General features: G+C 36.6%; 1 protein-coding gene across 2 annotated transcripts in view; it reads right to left on the minus strand.

Annotated features, from left to right (window-relative positions):
* SPATA6 (spermatogenesis associated 6) overlaps positions 1-13,965 on the minus strand; it is a 45,805-nt gene that overhangs the window by 25,035 nt on the left and 6,805 nt on the right. The window contains exons 3-8 of one of the 2 annotated variants that reach the window (XM_040610307.1): positions 13,211-13,259; positions 12,287-12,328; positions 10,811-10,932; positions 6,212-6,292; positions 3,321-3,599; positions 1,703-1,790 (exon numbers count right to left, since the gene is read on the minus strand). In XM_040610307.1, coding sequence (XP_040466241.1) covers positions 1,703-1,790; positions 3,321-3,599; positions 6,212-6,292; positions 10,811-10,932; positions 12,287-12,328; positions 13,211-13,259 — 661 coding nt within the window. Of the gene's footprint in view, positions 1-1,702; positions 1,791-3,320; positions 3,600-6,211; positions 6,293-10,810; positions 10,936-12,286; positions 12,329-13,210; positions 13,260-13,965 lie in introns of both variants that reach the window. The other variant, XM_040610306.1, reaches the window with a different exon arrangement.

A 13,965-nucleotide genomic window follows, 5' to 3' on the forward strand; every position in this document is an offset into this window, starting at 1 on the left:
GTCCTAAATTTTATGAAATCTTCTACAAAATAGCTTACCTGACCTCCTAAACAGTACTAAAATTATTATTATTATTATTATTATTTTTACAATACATTGTGAAATCCTAAATCTCCTCAGAATATTCCAGGAAATCACTTTCTTTAGCTGAAAGCAAGGACTCCACATTTAATGGAATACAATGTTTATAATAATGAATCAGTGTACACACTGTCTTTTGCATAGCCAGAAGTGGCACATTTCGTTAAGCTATTAATTGCCCAAATCAATATAAAAATCAAGCTCTACCAGTCCCCAAAATTCTCATGAACATTACACTACCTCACTGATCTTCTCTGAACAAGCTTCCCTATGACCACCTCTGCCTCCTCCTATCACCTCTTCATACCTTCCTTCCTTCCACAAACACAAGTATGAAGCCCATGGATACATACATGGAGAAACTATTAGGTCCACACCTCGTTAGGATTTCACCAATATGAATATGCACCTGATCCCTGAGGGACTGACATTAAATTCTGTCTGCCTCCTTGATCGGTTGTATCAGTCTGTACTGAACAACCCTCACACCGTGACCCAAGCCCAAAGAGGGACTTCTATGCTGTACAGCAATGTAAAGTCACTCCTCTATTAGCTACCTGTATGCCAGCAAAAAAAGAATAAACTCTACTGCCAATATTAAGATTTCTAATCCTAATTAGGATTCGAATCTAATTTTTCCGGATTTTTCAAAAGTTATATTCAAGCCTCAAGACATAGGCAGGTGACCAGTGAATCCTCTAGATATTAATAGTGAGGTAGATTTTAGTCTCCTAGCCACTGGCCAGAAACCACCAAGTCATTTTGTAAGTATGCAATGGTATCAGATGATAATAGGCCTGCTGTATTATCCAGCTAATGCTAAGTATGACCCCAAAGGGAATGTGAAACTTTTAAAATCCTGAAGCCAGTGCTACTACAAAGAACAAATGCAAAATAACAAGTTCATAATGATTTGCTGTATAAAAATTGTAATTAGTGAGACGGTGCGGTAAAAATGAGGCAAAGCACACATAACAAGCAAATACTGATGAGACTCATTAAAATCCTCATATGGTCAGACACATACAATAAACCCAAGTTTTAGGGTATTTCGTTAAATTTCTGGTCCTGCACCTTTTATTAAACCCTCACTTACTGTCAAAGAAGATACTGGAGCACATCCTGGATGCTTATTAATAATGGTAAATCACTGATCCACTACTCACAAATACTGCTGAAATAAACATTAATTTTTGAAGCAACAGAGCCCTTGAACTTCAAAGTGATCAATATGCCTGACCAACGCACCTACAGACTGCGGTGCAGATCTGCTCCACTCTCCAACTCATCAAAACAGGTGGAGTGAAACAGAGCACTTGCCTGGGCTTTGGTATTTTCTACTCCTACTTTCATATCATGTAGAACTATGTTCCAGGTTTCATGAGGTAAAGAACTAACCAAACCCACCTTTTGCAGCAGTAGCCTATTCACTGTTCCTCCTGTTCCTAGGAAGAAAGAACAGCTTTTTCTCCATAATAGACAGCCTTTCTAGTAATGAATAAAAAAATCAAAACACCACCCACCCACCCCAAACAAATTAACCTCACTAAACTATGGCAGGAAAAAAAAAAACAACCCCAAACCCAAACCATTAATAAGATATATAGGAGAAAATACTGACCATGGTCTATCCTGGTCCAGGGTTCAGCTGCGCTTTCTTGCATGGGACACCAGGTATGAAGTTTAATACCAGGACTTGGTTGTTCAACCTGAGGCAAAAATACTGTTAAAATGCTCAGTATAAGATGTATCAATTCCTATTTTTTTCTGTTTCCATTCATAAGATTACATCTAGTCCTTCCTGAAATAGTTGGTTCTTACTTAAAACTATTTTCACAACACTTTGCTCCTATTATGTGTATTATTAGCATTACTGTGCATGAAACTAAAACAGTGCTAGAAATATCTAGAAAACTCTGAATATCATATTGTTCAAAGAAAAAAAAATGCAGATAGTTTCTCCTTCATCTACAATGTCTGCAGTCTTTTTAAACAATTCTTGGTATCTCATATTTATTCCAAACAGTTCAGATCTCACCAAGAAAGATCTGAATCTCTTCCTAATTAAAAAAGGTAAATTTATCACAATCTGATTTAAATCTTCATGTAACACAAAATCTCCAGGCCAAAAGAGTCCCAAAAGGAGCATTCTCAATCTAGAAAGGCCATAACAGTCAGGATATGGTGCAATCAAAATCAACAATGAGTGTTTAAAGATGCTATAATTAAACTGTGAACTTCACCTATAGATAAAATCCAGAAGAATTGATTAGAAGGGGGGGGGGGGGGGAGAGTTGATGAATGATTAATACCTACTCTAAATTTCTTAAAGGTATATGTAGAATAAAACTTGGAAAGTAATTCTAAAATTTGACAAGATATTATTAATCCATTTGTGCATAAACTAGGAAAAATTAAATAAAGTGAGAAGCAAACTAATTAACACTAATTATCTCAAATGGCTGTGACAAGTGTCCAAAATTGTAGACAAATGATAATGTCATAGCACAGAATCAGAACAATCCCACTTCTGCCCGACACATTCAAAGTAGTTTTCTAAAAATAAAGGACTGTTGCAATCACTAAATAAATTACAAGGAAAAAAAATAAATACAAGATTATCCTCCAAGAGGCTGGGAAATCTGGCCCCTTTGTATTAAAGCACTTAAACACAGTTTCTTTAAATAAGTACCTAATTTCAGAACAATTTTTCACATATAGTTAGCAAAAAGTCCTTATGCGGATGCTACAGTCTCGTTGGTTATGAACTCTAAGTCAAAGTGTTAGAGATGTAGCTCCGAGCAAAGGAAGTGTTTCAAAGATCACAGGATGCCAACATAAAAAAAGTTGAAAGAGAGGAAGTGTAAGTGTTCATAATGTGACTAGACACTCTTTCTTTAAAGTCTTATTCAAGAATCTCTAATACTAATATCAATTACTTCCAAGCTGAATTTATACACCTATTATCCTGTCTAGTGTGCTGGAAGAAAAGGAATGGGGCCTCAGAGAATTTAACCAAGATATTCATGAAAGAATTTGATCTTTGTCTGTTACTAATGCAGATAAAAGAAATTTTATTTTAGTTAATTTTACATTTAAATCACTATGTGACAGACTGTTAAGAAGAGAAAAATTATTCATCTAAACTAAGAGCTGAATGAATTTTTGGAGGAGTATTTAGTGAAAGAACAATATTTGATCTGAGCTTAAGCTGGAAGCACTTTGGAGAGAATACAAACCCGTCTAACTACAAATGGAGGTTTATCGGTTTCTCTTCTGAATTCATAAGGACCAAGGTTTAAATGGGCCAGTCGTTGCCTGGCTTCTTCTGATAGCTCACACATTCGTCTTTTTGTGTATGGAGATGGAGAACGTGATTTAGAAGCTATTGTAGGCTGCTCGTAGTTCTTTGTTGCTAAGCTGTGCCTGCTTTTCTCAGGTGAAAGAGTGTTTTTCTTTGGTAACTTTGTTTGCAGTTTTCCATTTAGGGTTGAGCGATGTACCCAATTCAAATCACCCTGAAGTGAAAAAGAGAAATTATCTGGTTTGACAGCATGCAGAACAAAGATCACTGAAAATAATGCAAACAGGGGACTAATATTTTTAACAGAAATAGACGCCATGTCTGCTGAAGTTCCCTTCACAAAACTATAATCAAACAGCAATTTAAAAACCAACAAATGTATTTACCATTTTCTCTGAAACCAGAAGGAGGTTAAAACACACATTACTACACGTTAGATGTTAAGTGTCTGATACTTACCCTATTAGCTTTCTCACACAGTTACTGTACAGAGACTGTAAAAAATTAAACTGAATTTTGTCACAAGTTCATTTTAAACAAGCTTTACCTGGATTGGACATACACAGATTTGAAACATTTTTTTCATCTGTTTAAACTTTTTTTAAACTTTTAGAATTCCTACCCTTTAAAATAAAATACATAAATTAAAACAGAAGCCTGCTTAATAGTTTAAATTATATGCGTTTAGAGTGGCCTAAAGCCTCACAACAAGTGTAATTACATTCTCCGAAATTTGCATTTTCTTGGATCACAGTGAATTTTCTAGTTCTTTAAAGAGTTACGATCAAGAAGCTATGTTTAGTTAAAAAAGCTACCCCCCCCCCCAAAAAAAAAAGGAAACCACCTCCCCCCCAACAACTTCAAAGGCCATCTTCCAAAGATCCTCTCAAATCATGTGAATACTTTTGCAAAGGAAGAGGTAAAGCAGCTTTTTATTTGTACAACTGGCACTTGACATATAAAATATGGATTTTGTAGCTAAAACTTATAAAAAATATTGTCTTAAGTCTATCTCTGAGTCGGTAACTACTTTCAAAATACCTACATATAGCAGAATCAAGGAAAGTGAAGAAACAACCTCATCACCTCCCTTCCCACCAGACAGGATGGTGTTGGTGCTGTTGGTTTTGTTATTGTCACCAGCAAAGCCTACATATCAATCAGGAATGACACCCCCTCCAAATAACTTTTTTGGTGACCAATTTCAAATTCGGGGAAACTGTTCCCAACACTGAAGTTTTGTTTGAAATACACTATCATTTCTTTGTAATTCCTGGCATTCAATGAGCATTCAATTACTCTACAAGCTTTATAGGTCAAGACACTCCTGATTATACAACTCTTATCGGGCTACTTAGTCAGCAGCGTGTTTTAACTTCGAATACTGCAGTATGGATAATTAGGTTCTTTTGTCAAATCTGGCCCAAATTCACAGGTTATAAAAAAAGATTAAAAAAATGGTATGGGAAGACTTTCCTTCCTGTTAGAAGTATCTTTTCAAGCTTGAGAAAGTTAACGTTAGTCTTCAATCTGAATGTTGCATGCACTCCTTCAGTTCTGAGGACCCCAGAAATAGCGTCCAGCTTGTCTTCAAGCCCTTTCCTTTACATCCGGCCATGAACCAGGCTGAGCTTGTGTGTTTGTTTTCGCATCGACATAGTTTGAACCTGGCATCACACAGACTGTTCAGAAGCACCGTCCTTCTCACGCCTGTACTAGCACTGAGGCAGCTGGTAGCAAGCCAGAGTATGGAACTGGCCCAAACAAAACCAGACCTAATTCTCTAAGATTAATTTCAATTTCACCAGAGTAGGCTGTGCTTCTTCTGGCTTACACCAATCATGAAACTAGACCTTCAATGTAACACATGCAAATTTGATATGCCATTCATAACATATTCAGTACTTTTAAGGACATTTTAAATTTTAAATCAAACTGCCCTTATTTAAGTCACCTTCAGTGAAGTTAGTTTTCTGACAGTGACAATTGTCACTGATTTTTTTAAATTCCTTATCCAAGTGTCTCAATACCTTTCGTTTGCTAAATTTGAAAGAAACTTCTCAGATCATCAGCAATGCCACAAACTGATCAGTTACCTAACCGTCTTTGCACACAAGCCTTCCTAACAACCATTCCGTTCTAATGATGCTGCACCATTTTCAATAATATAGTAGAAAAAGGAGGATGTAAAAGAGTAATTTTATGTGACAGCTTGTGACAGCAAACCCAACCAAAATTCCAATCCATGAGACCAAAGAGCACTACCAAATGAACAAACACATCAGAGGGTTTTTCCCCCCACAGGTCTCTTCAGCTACTTCACTTTAACTTTGCTCATTGCAGAAGCAGCATTTGCAGATTAATATTGGTGACAGTCTTTTCAACAAAATCTTCATTTCCATTACTGTAACTGATACTGTTATGGAAAACAATTAAATTAATGGGTTTGTTTTTGATAATGTACCTTCTCTGACTTCACCTAGCTTTCACTGTCCTTAATTTTAAGTGTCAGTGAGAAATGGTGAAAAGGCATCTTCCCACCTACAAATACACCAGGGATTGACACTTCAGCTGATCATAGAACATAGCAGCTGATAATTGTTTCAGATTCAAGGAACTCTCAGCGTTTACTGTCATGCACCAAACCCACTCTTTACTCATACTTGATTAAAAATTTAATCAAGTTGTCAAGCACCCATGATAACTGCTTTAACCACAACAAAAGAATGAGAAAAGTTTGAAGTGAGCAGCACATGCAAAAATTGGAACCAAGGCTATCAATATTAAATCTAGAAATTAAATTGCAAACAATTAAATTATGCTAACCTGTATGTGACTCCTTCCTGGGCTTAACAGACTTTGCGTAATAAGGGAGCTTGTAGAAAATCTCAATTTTGGTGCAATTCCCTAGAAGAGAGACAATAATTGAACATCAAGCTCCAACTCAAGATAAAGGGTATCAAAGAAGTAAATGTCACCTAATGTAACAAACCATTCCTAATTTTCAGCCATTTCCTTTGTTAATTTCAGCCTTTAATAAAGATAATTAGAAAAGACAGAACAGCAATGGTAAATGTCAAGATGCTAACATTTGCATTTCTGACAATTCAATTACAGATGATTATATTGCTTTCGTACAACAATTAAGGTCTGACTTTTATTTCAATACATTTTTTTTTGTCAAAAGCACTTTTAAAGATTTTTCATGCCATACTATATAGCATCAATAAAAATTCCAGTCATGCTCTAGAAGTTTCACTAACACTAACTTTGGGAACTTACTTATAAGTAGTCTCAATTGTGCAAACTTTTTTGTAAAAACATTTTGAAATAAGTAAATTACACTGCAAATAAAATAAATTTCTAACAATATGATCAAGAATACCCTTTAGTCTGTAGCCATTAGAGCAAAGTCTGATTTCTGTAGATTGTCTCCCATGTTCTATAACCACATACAACTTTCTCTCAGTCTCCTCTTACACACGTGGCTGCCAAGAGGCAGCCCTAGTTTGACCAGTTTGGAATCAGTGGGGCCCAGCTGGGCCTCCTGGTCAATGGCACACATGTACTAATGGCCAGCAAGTCCCTTCATCTTTATGTAGCTAACAGTTTCTGTTCAACTCATCTTCTTTTACTGCAGCCATGTCTAGAAACGTAATACCTCTGAGAGCTCTATTTCCTGTTAAATTTAGCTAGAATTGGCCAACATACAAAAAAATCACTGGGTGTAAATGGCAGAGATTACGAGACACAAGTGGTATTTCCCAAAACAGCAACATTAAAAAAGGCATAAAAGAACTAAAGGCCACATATGCTATAAACAAGCGTGAATCATCTATGTGCATCTTATACAGCTCTGCAGAAGCAAAGACAGAACCAAGCGTCCCTAGAACTTTCTACCTTCTCTTCTTTCCACATGGACAGAGTTTGCTGCCCCGAGGCATCTGTGTGCATGGGCATTTGCACATGAACATACAGAATCACTGAGAAATGAAAAGGAGCTGATCTGTCTGTGACTCTGCCCTACATTCTTAAGAATTACCAGGAACTTCATGAGTGAAGACTACTGCTGAACCAAACTACTCTCTACCACCTACCTAAACACTGATTTTCCGTAAGAGAATATGATCTGGCCCCAGATTAGAATATGGAAATGAAATGACAAAAATGCCAAGAAAGCTCAATCATAGCAATTAACATAGTCCAGGATCCAATGAAGTCAAGTTATGGCATATAAAAGAGATTTTAAAGCTGACCGTCTTTAATCAGCTCATTTTTATTACTAATGAATTGTCAAGTGCTATCAACAATTTTTAAAAGGACACATCAAAATTAGTAAGTCTTCTATAAAAAGCAACAACAGAGCACCTACTGCTCTTACAGAGACTGGGAATAATTACAGAATTGTTAAAGGCTCATAGCTTAAAAAAAAACAAACATAATTGCACAAATCACACAAAACCATGGTTTCTTGGGAGAAAGAGTTTGTGGAGAGGGAATACGAGATGGCACTTGCAAACATAGGCAGGTAACTTACAGGCCAACAGAATCCGAGGAGTTCTGTTTTCTGCAGTTCCCAAATTAGGGGTTGCTGAAGGATATTCAGTACGGTAGTACATAAACACTGCCATATAGCCCCCAACATATCTGTAAATGAAAACCCAGCCAGAAAGTTTTTGGGATCTGTTCTTCTGTCTCTGGCTCAGCGGTGCCTGCAGCCCTGAGTAGGCTTATCAGTCCTTCTCTACCAGTCATTACATAGAAGTGATATGGACATAATATTAATTTGATCACAGGAAAACTGTAAAGGTGGTTAATATTTATAACACAAGCTCAAAACCAAATCTACTATGTGCTTTTGATGTGTGTGAGTACAAGCCTGTAGCTTAAAAAAGTATATATGTATATAATAGAAGGTCTTGTATTGGTATGCTAATCAAAGATAGCATGACTAAAAAGAAACTGTTTTAAGTAACATGGCAAATACTGCATGAGGGTGGGGAACAGAGATAAGAACGTCTGTAAGAAGCATCACCAGTCAAAGCTTAAACATATTCTTAAAGGCAAGGGTTGCAAAGAAATACAGAAGAGCCAGCAAAAGCCTCAGCTGGGCAACACTGGACCAGGAGAGATAACTTGAGGCACATCTTGTATGCGTATTGTGTTTGTAAGCCTCATAAGACATTTAGCCAGAGACATTATCAGTCAAGTGCCAGATTTCTGGAGGAGTTCTGATCCTCTCAACTTGGGATTCCTTCCAACTGGCAGATTAGCAGTGTTAATCAGACACCGCTTGTCACTGCCTATCTGAACTCCACAACCGTAAACTTGCTGTTGCTACCTTTATTTTTTAATAAAAGGAAAATTTATTGGGAATCAAAGTGCCACTGAAGCACAGCTGTCAGTCAAAAATACTCAACATCTCAGCTAGCTATAAATAACTTTTCATGTGGGAAGAACATGGCTTGACTAGTATAGGAATAACGTGAGGGTTCTCACGACCTTGTTTAACACTTTCCCTTTTGCTTAGCATTCATATTCAGCGCTCGGTACCGACAGAGTTAGCAGGAGATACATGCCAGCAAAGCTTAGGAAACACTATAAGATGGAGGCATTTGAGATTATATTTCTACTGGAGGTAAAAATCCTCTCACAGCTATCCCATTTGGCAAGCGAGGAGAGGAACCACAAGACTTTTTGGGATCCTCCCTCCAATTCCATCAAACACAGCTTCTTTATTATTCCTGAAAATGGGGTCACTATGTCAAAATCCTTTCTTAAAGCTGTTCCTTCTGTGATGGAGATGGAACACAGCAACAGATGCTTCTGCAGTCCTTGTTCCTGAGCAGAGATGAATTTCATTTACACTGCTCCCAAGGACACAGAAGTACATTTCCATCTTACATCAGTCAACTTTTTAAAGGTACTACAATGTCATTATTCAGCTACACGTCCAAATGACTCTGGTCCCATCTTCTCACAGCTCACAAATTATGCCACCTTCTCTTCAGTAGAAAACACTTAATTTTTGTATTGAAGGACTCAGTCCAACAAAAAACCCTCAAACTTCTCTAGTGGCTCTGCTTCTACAAAGATTCATTATACTGCATTTACAAAAAATCTGAAATAATTTTGCCAATACCTCCTCATTTATTACTACCTCCCTATCTATCCTTCCTCAGCACAAGGAAAGCACCTATTCTATAAGTAACATGAAAGCAATACAGTCCCACTCCCTCTTCAGCCACCACTAACATGCATAGGATAAGCTATATGAAAGAGATGGTACGGCCAAAAATAACGTTTATTTTTGCAGGTAGAGTTTAAGCTACTGCAGAACTAGATATTTGCTATGGCAAAATCACAGCTTTAATTCATTCAAATGTAACACAGCATTACACATCAAATTAGCACTTCTACTTGCAAGTGACTGGGCAATTTCCAGGTTGCCCTTGCAGGGGAAAGATTATACCAGCTAAAAGACACCAATGACTTCTAAGTTAGCATCTCCCTCCTGCCATGTGCTTTTAATCCAGTCACAACAGACAGGGCAACTGAGTCGCTCTCTTCCCAATCCAAATGTCCCGCCAACCCACCAGTAAAACATAACCAAAGTAAGACAAACAAAACAAACCTCAAAACAAATCTCCCACATCAGCACCATCATCTTTGAAGTACCTTTCTGAGTTATTCCACTGACACCTAAGATTCAACAGTCAAACTCTATGAAAGGGCAGTGCGAGATTAATTCATTTTCATTTACTATGTACTTGAGCCCTTATCTCCAGAAAATTAGCATTAATTCATTGCACTCATTCTGCCAATTAGTTGCCGTTTATCATAGCTTTTTTGAAACTGTAGAAAAGACAAGTTATTAAATAAGCGTGAATGTCCTGAACAGACCGTAAGAAACAGGCTTTGGAACTGAAAAACAATCATGCAGCACTAAGCTAAATTTCAGTTACCCGCTACAGGTCAGATGGCATAGCACTGTAAATTTGTACTGACTGTCACTGTCCTAAACAGCACCAAAAAGGGTCTGAAACAGAATGCTACAAAGGGAGACTGAGGAGGAGGGTTACACGGTTTATCTGTTGAGAACCGTGATGGTGATACGACATCTCCTCTTCTCTTGCATCCCTTCAACTACCAATTGCACCGCAGATTAAACTGAATGGAAGACCCGTCCGTCATGGTGCCACACTGCAAACCAAGTGGAAACTAACTTTTTCACATTAAATAATTTCTTGAAGAATTTTCAAAAAGATTATACTTTCACCAAAGTTCAGCTGTGTGGATTTGTACATTCAACACCTGAAATGGCAAAATCTGTTAGAAGTAATTGCTTTTCATTTGAAGTAGTTCAAGGGGTTTCTTCAGTGAAACACACTGTATCGCAAATATAATCCAAAGATATTCACTCACTGTAAAAGAAGAAGACCTCTTCATTAAAATCTCACGATCTAAACCGTGGTGCCCATGGGTAAGCTTAGGGTCAGGGAACAGGAAATCTCTTGTATTTTCTTCATACGTAGCTAGAATTTTTCCTACTAAAAAGAAAATATATATACTTTAATTGGAAAATAGACAAAGCCATGTAGTACAGATGCCACACACAAGACCATACTGTAACTTACGATAAATTTTGTTCTTTACAAATTAACAGCATGGCTCTAAAAATCATATCACCCTAGGAAATAACCTCATCAAGTTAAATCAGCAGCAGCAATGTGCAGAATCTACTCTGAAAGTATGTTTCACTGTTACTGTGTAAAAACAAAAGAAGATTGTGTTAACTGTTCTGTAAGAGACATATGAGAAGTTTTCTCTAGACAATTCTTCAGTAGTTTTCCTCTTTCTTTCCCTTCCATGCCACAGAAGAAATCAGTATTTTTTTTAATGGCAGCCAATCCCTAATGAAAAGCTGTATCATTCCATATTACAGAATACTAACAGCAGTACTAATAGTAGGCAGAGTAGTAAGAAAGAAATGTAAGCAACATCAAAATCTTTATCTCAAGATTTTCTATTATCCTGGTTTGCTACTTTAAAAAAATATTTAAAAAACCTTGAACATGTATTATAAACAAATTTATATTGTGCTAGCACAGTCATCTCATCAGCTCATGTTGGGCTGTATCACACCTGTCTTTGACCCCTGAAACTAAATTCCTTATGCAAGACCTTTTACCCTCCCACGACAAAAATCCACATTCAGTACGTTTCTTCAAGTAAACAGTGTGGTGAGTCACCTGAGAGGAGCAATCTTTTCCTTGAAAGTACTAAGGACAAGTGAGAGTGCTTTTAATACCACAGTTTCCAAATGAGTCCTCTTTAAAACTTGACTTTATTTCCAATAAAACGCAGATTTACATTATTCATGGGAACACTTGAATTTCATTAAAATAGATTTTTATAATCACACAAACCAATAACAGAAGTATGACAAATCGCTATTTATTATCTTCACATATCCCAGGAGACCCATAATACTTACAGTGAGGATAAGAGTTTTCCCAATGGTCACCATTAAAATGGAAGGGAAAAAAAGTGTCATTCTGAGAGCAAGATTATGCACTCTGAAATTTCACAGACAGCCACTTTGCAAGTGAATTGTGATGCAGTTAATAAGTGTGCACTGGATGATTCCAGTTTATTTTCCATTTTAAAAATATTATCACTTTTCTAAGTCTGAGTATCGTACATTTCAATATTCAGTTATTATTCTCTTTCAAGAATGAGATCCTCTTGATCTATTAATATTTTATAGTCAGAGGACTATTTGCTGAAGAGCTTTCTATGTTGTTTGTGTGTTGGAAAAAGTGATTGTGCTGTAATGGGCAATGTCCTCATGGAAATTCACCTATTACATTGCATAATTTATGAAGAGACATACAATACCTGGAGGAACAAGCTGTATTAGTTCAAGTACTGCTGTGTCATCTACAAAGTAAAAAAGTTTTTCCGTGAGTTAAAAAAACCTAAAATGGAAAGTAATTCTCAGAGTCAAAAAACAAGAGAAACAGCTCACTGATTTAAGCTTCATAGCACTGTACTTAGCTGCACTATTTCCATTACACCACCGCCAAGTGAAAATTAAAAACAGCTTGCATAAATACCACAGATGAATACAATTGCATTAGCGGTGTACAAATGACAACTCTAAATGTGACTTGGAACTTGGTAAGTTCTATCCGCTGCCAAATGAGTCCTTCTTTTAAAGAAGATGATGCAAGTTTTGCCACTTTTTCAGGTAACTCCCAGTATGAGGAAACATATTCCTGGAGTTTGAGTTCAGGGTCACTGTTGTCTCACTATAATTCATTATGCTCCATATGTTGCAAAATAAGTAATTTTCTTAAAAAAAGAAAGGAATAATTAAAAAAAAATCAAATATTTATGCTTACATAATTTGAAAATTAATCAAACAAATGATCAGATAAAGGAATCCATTACCTATCTGGAAAACCAGCTGGCTTTTTCATTAATTATGACATTTTACCCTTTTCCTGTTCTAAAGCATGTAGCATACATTTCTAGAGGTATTTTGTTAGATAACAGTATTTTGGTTAAGTTATTAGTCACCAAAGATAGTAAAAAAACTCTGCCTGAACTTAGAACAAATCTATACCGAAAACTCACTAGTGCCAGGGTCCTAGTGATTTAGTACATGATATACTATATTGGTTATCCACTAGATTTTCAGAGAACAGGCTCCTGATTGAAAAAAGTATCAGATACTTTAAAAACATTTTGGACGTTTCAAGCCCATACATGCATGACATTAAGGCATACAGTGTAGTACACATAAAAAACAGAACCTACATTCCAGTAACTCCACAAGGTCTCCAGGATCAACTATATCAGCAAATGCCTGGAAAATAAATAAATAAATAAATAATAATGACACAGTTAATGTCATCAGATGGACCTTTGGGGAAAGAGAAGGGAAAAAAAATATTATTTCTTGACAAGATGGTTACAAAGACCCCTATCCCACTGGAAAAAAGAAAGGAAACTGAAATTATCATTTGGTACATGATCAAATTCATTGAAAGCTAGCAGTTCTTGTCACGTGCTGTCTAGCCATTCAGGGTTACCTCCCCATATTCAAATTAGGAGGTATTGTGAAGAGTTGAACATGTAGAGATAAGTATTGTCTGAGAAAATTTCAAGAGAGAAAGGTGAATTCCTGAATGCACTAGAATTCTGATAGATGATGAATATGTTCTTTAATATATAAGCAATGCTTTAAGCTTCATTTTCATGGAAGTGACTATCCATGTAGATAGTACTGTTCAGGGTTTTTTATAACCTGAATCCCATGTGAATAGATAGCAAGGAATAGCGGGGTTGTTGCACTGGATATTCAGCAGGTAATAGACTTCCCCCTAATTCTGTACAAAAGTCTCAGCAGAGTGGTGTAGATCACTTTGCTGTTGAAGGTACCAAATACTAAAAAACATCACGTACTGGTGCTCCACAAGTATCTAGACCACTAACAGCTATTTTGAAGATGACATACTATTCTCAGCTCTCTTGTTCACCTCTTTTGTAAACAGATCCTGGTGTCTTGGAGT

Source organism: Falco naumanni, chromosome 11 (genome assembly GCF_017639655.2).
Source record: "Falco naumanni isolate bFalNau1 chromosome 11, bFalNau1.pat, whole genome shotgun sequence".
In the NCBI taxonomy this organism is placed as follows: domain Eukaryota; kingdom Metazoa; phylum Chordata; class Aves; order Falconiformes; family Falconidae; genus Falco; species Falco naumanni.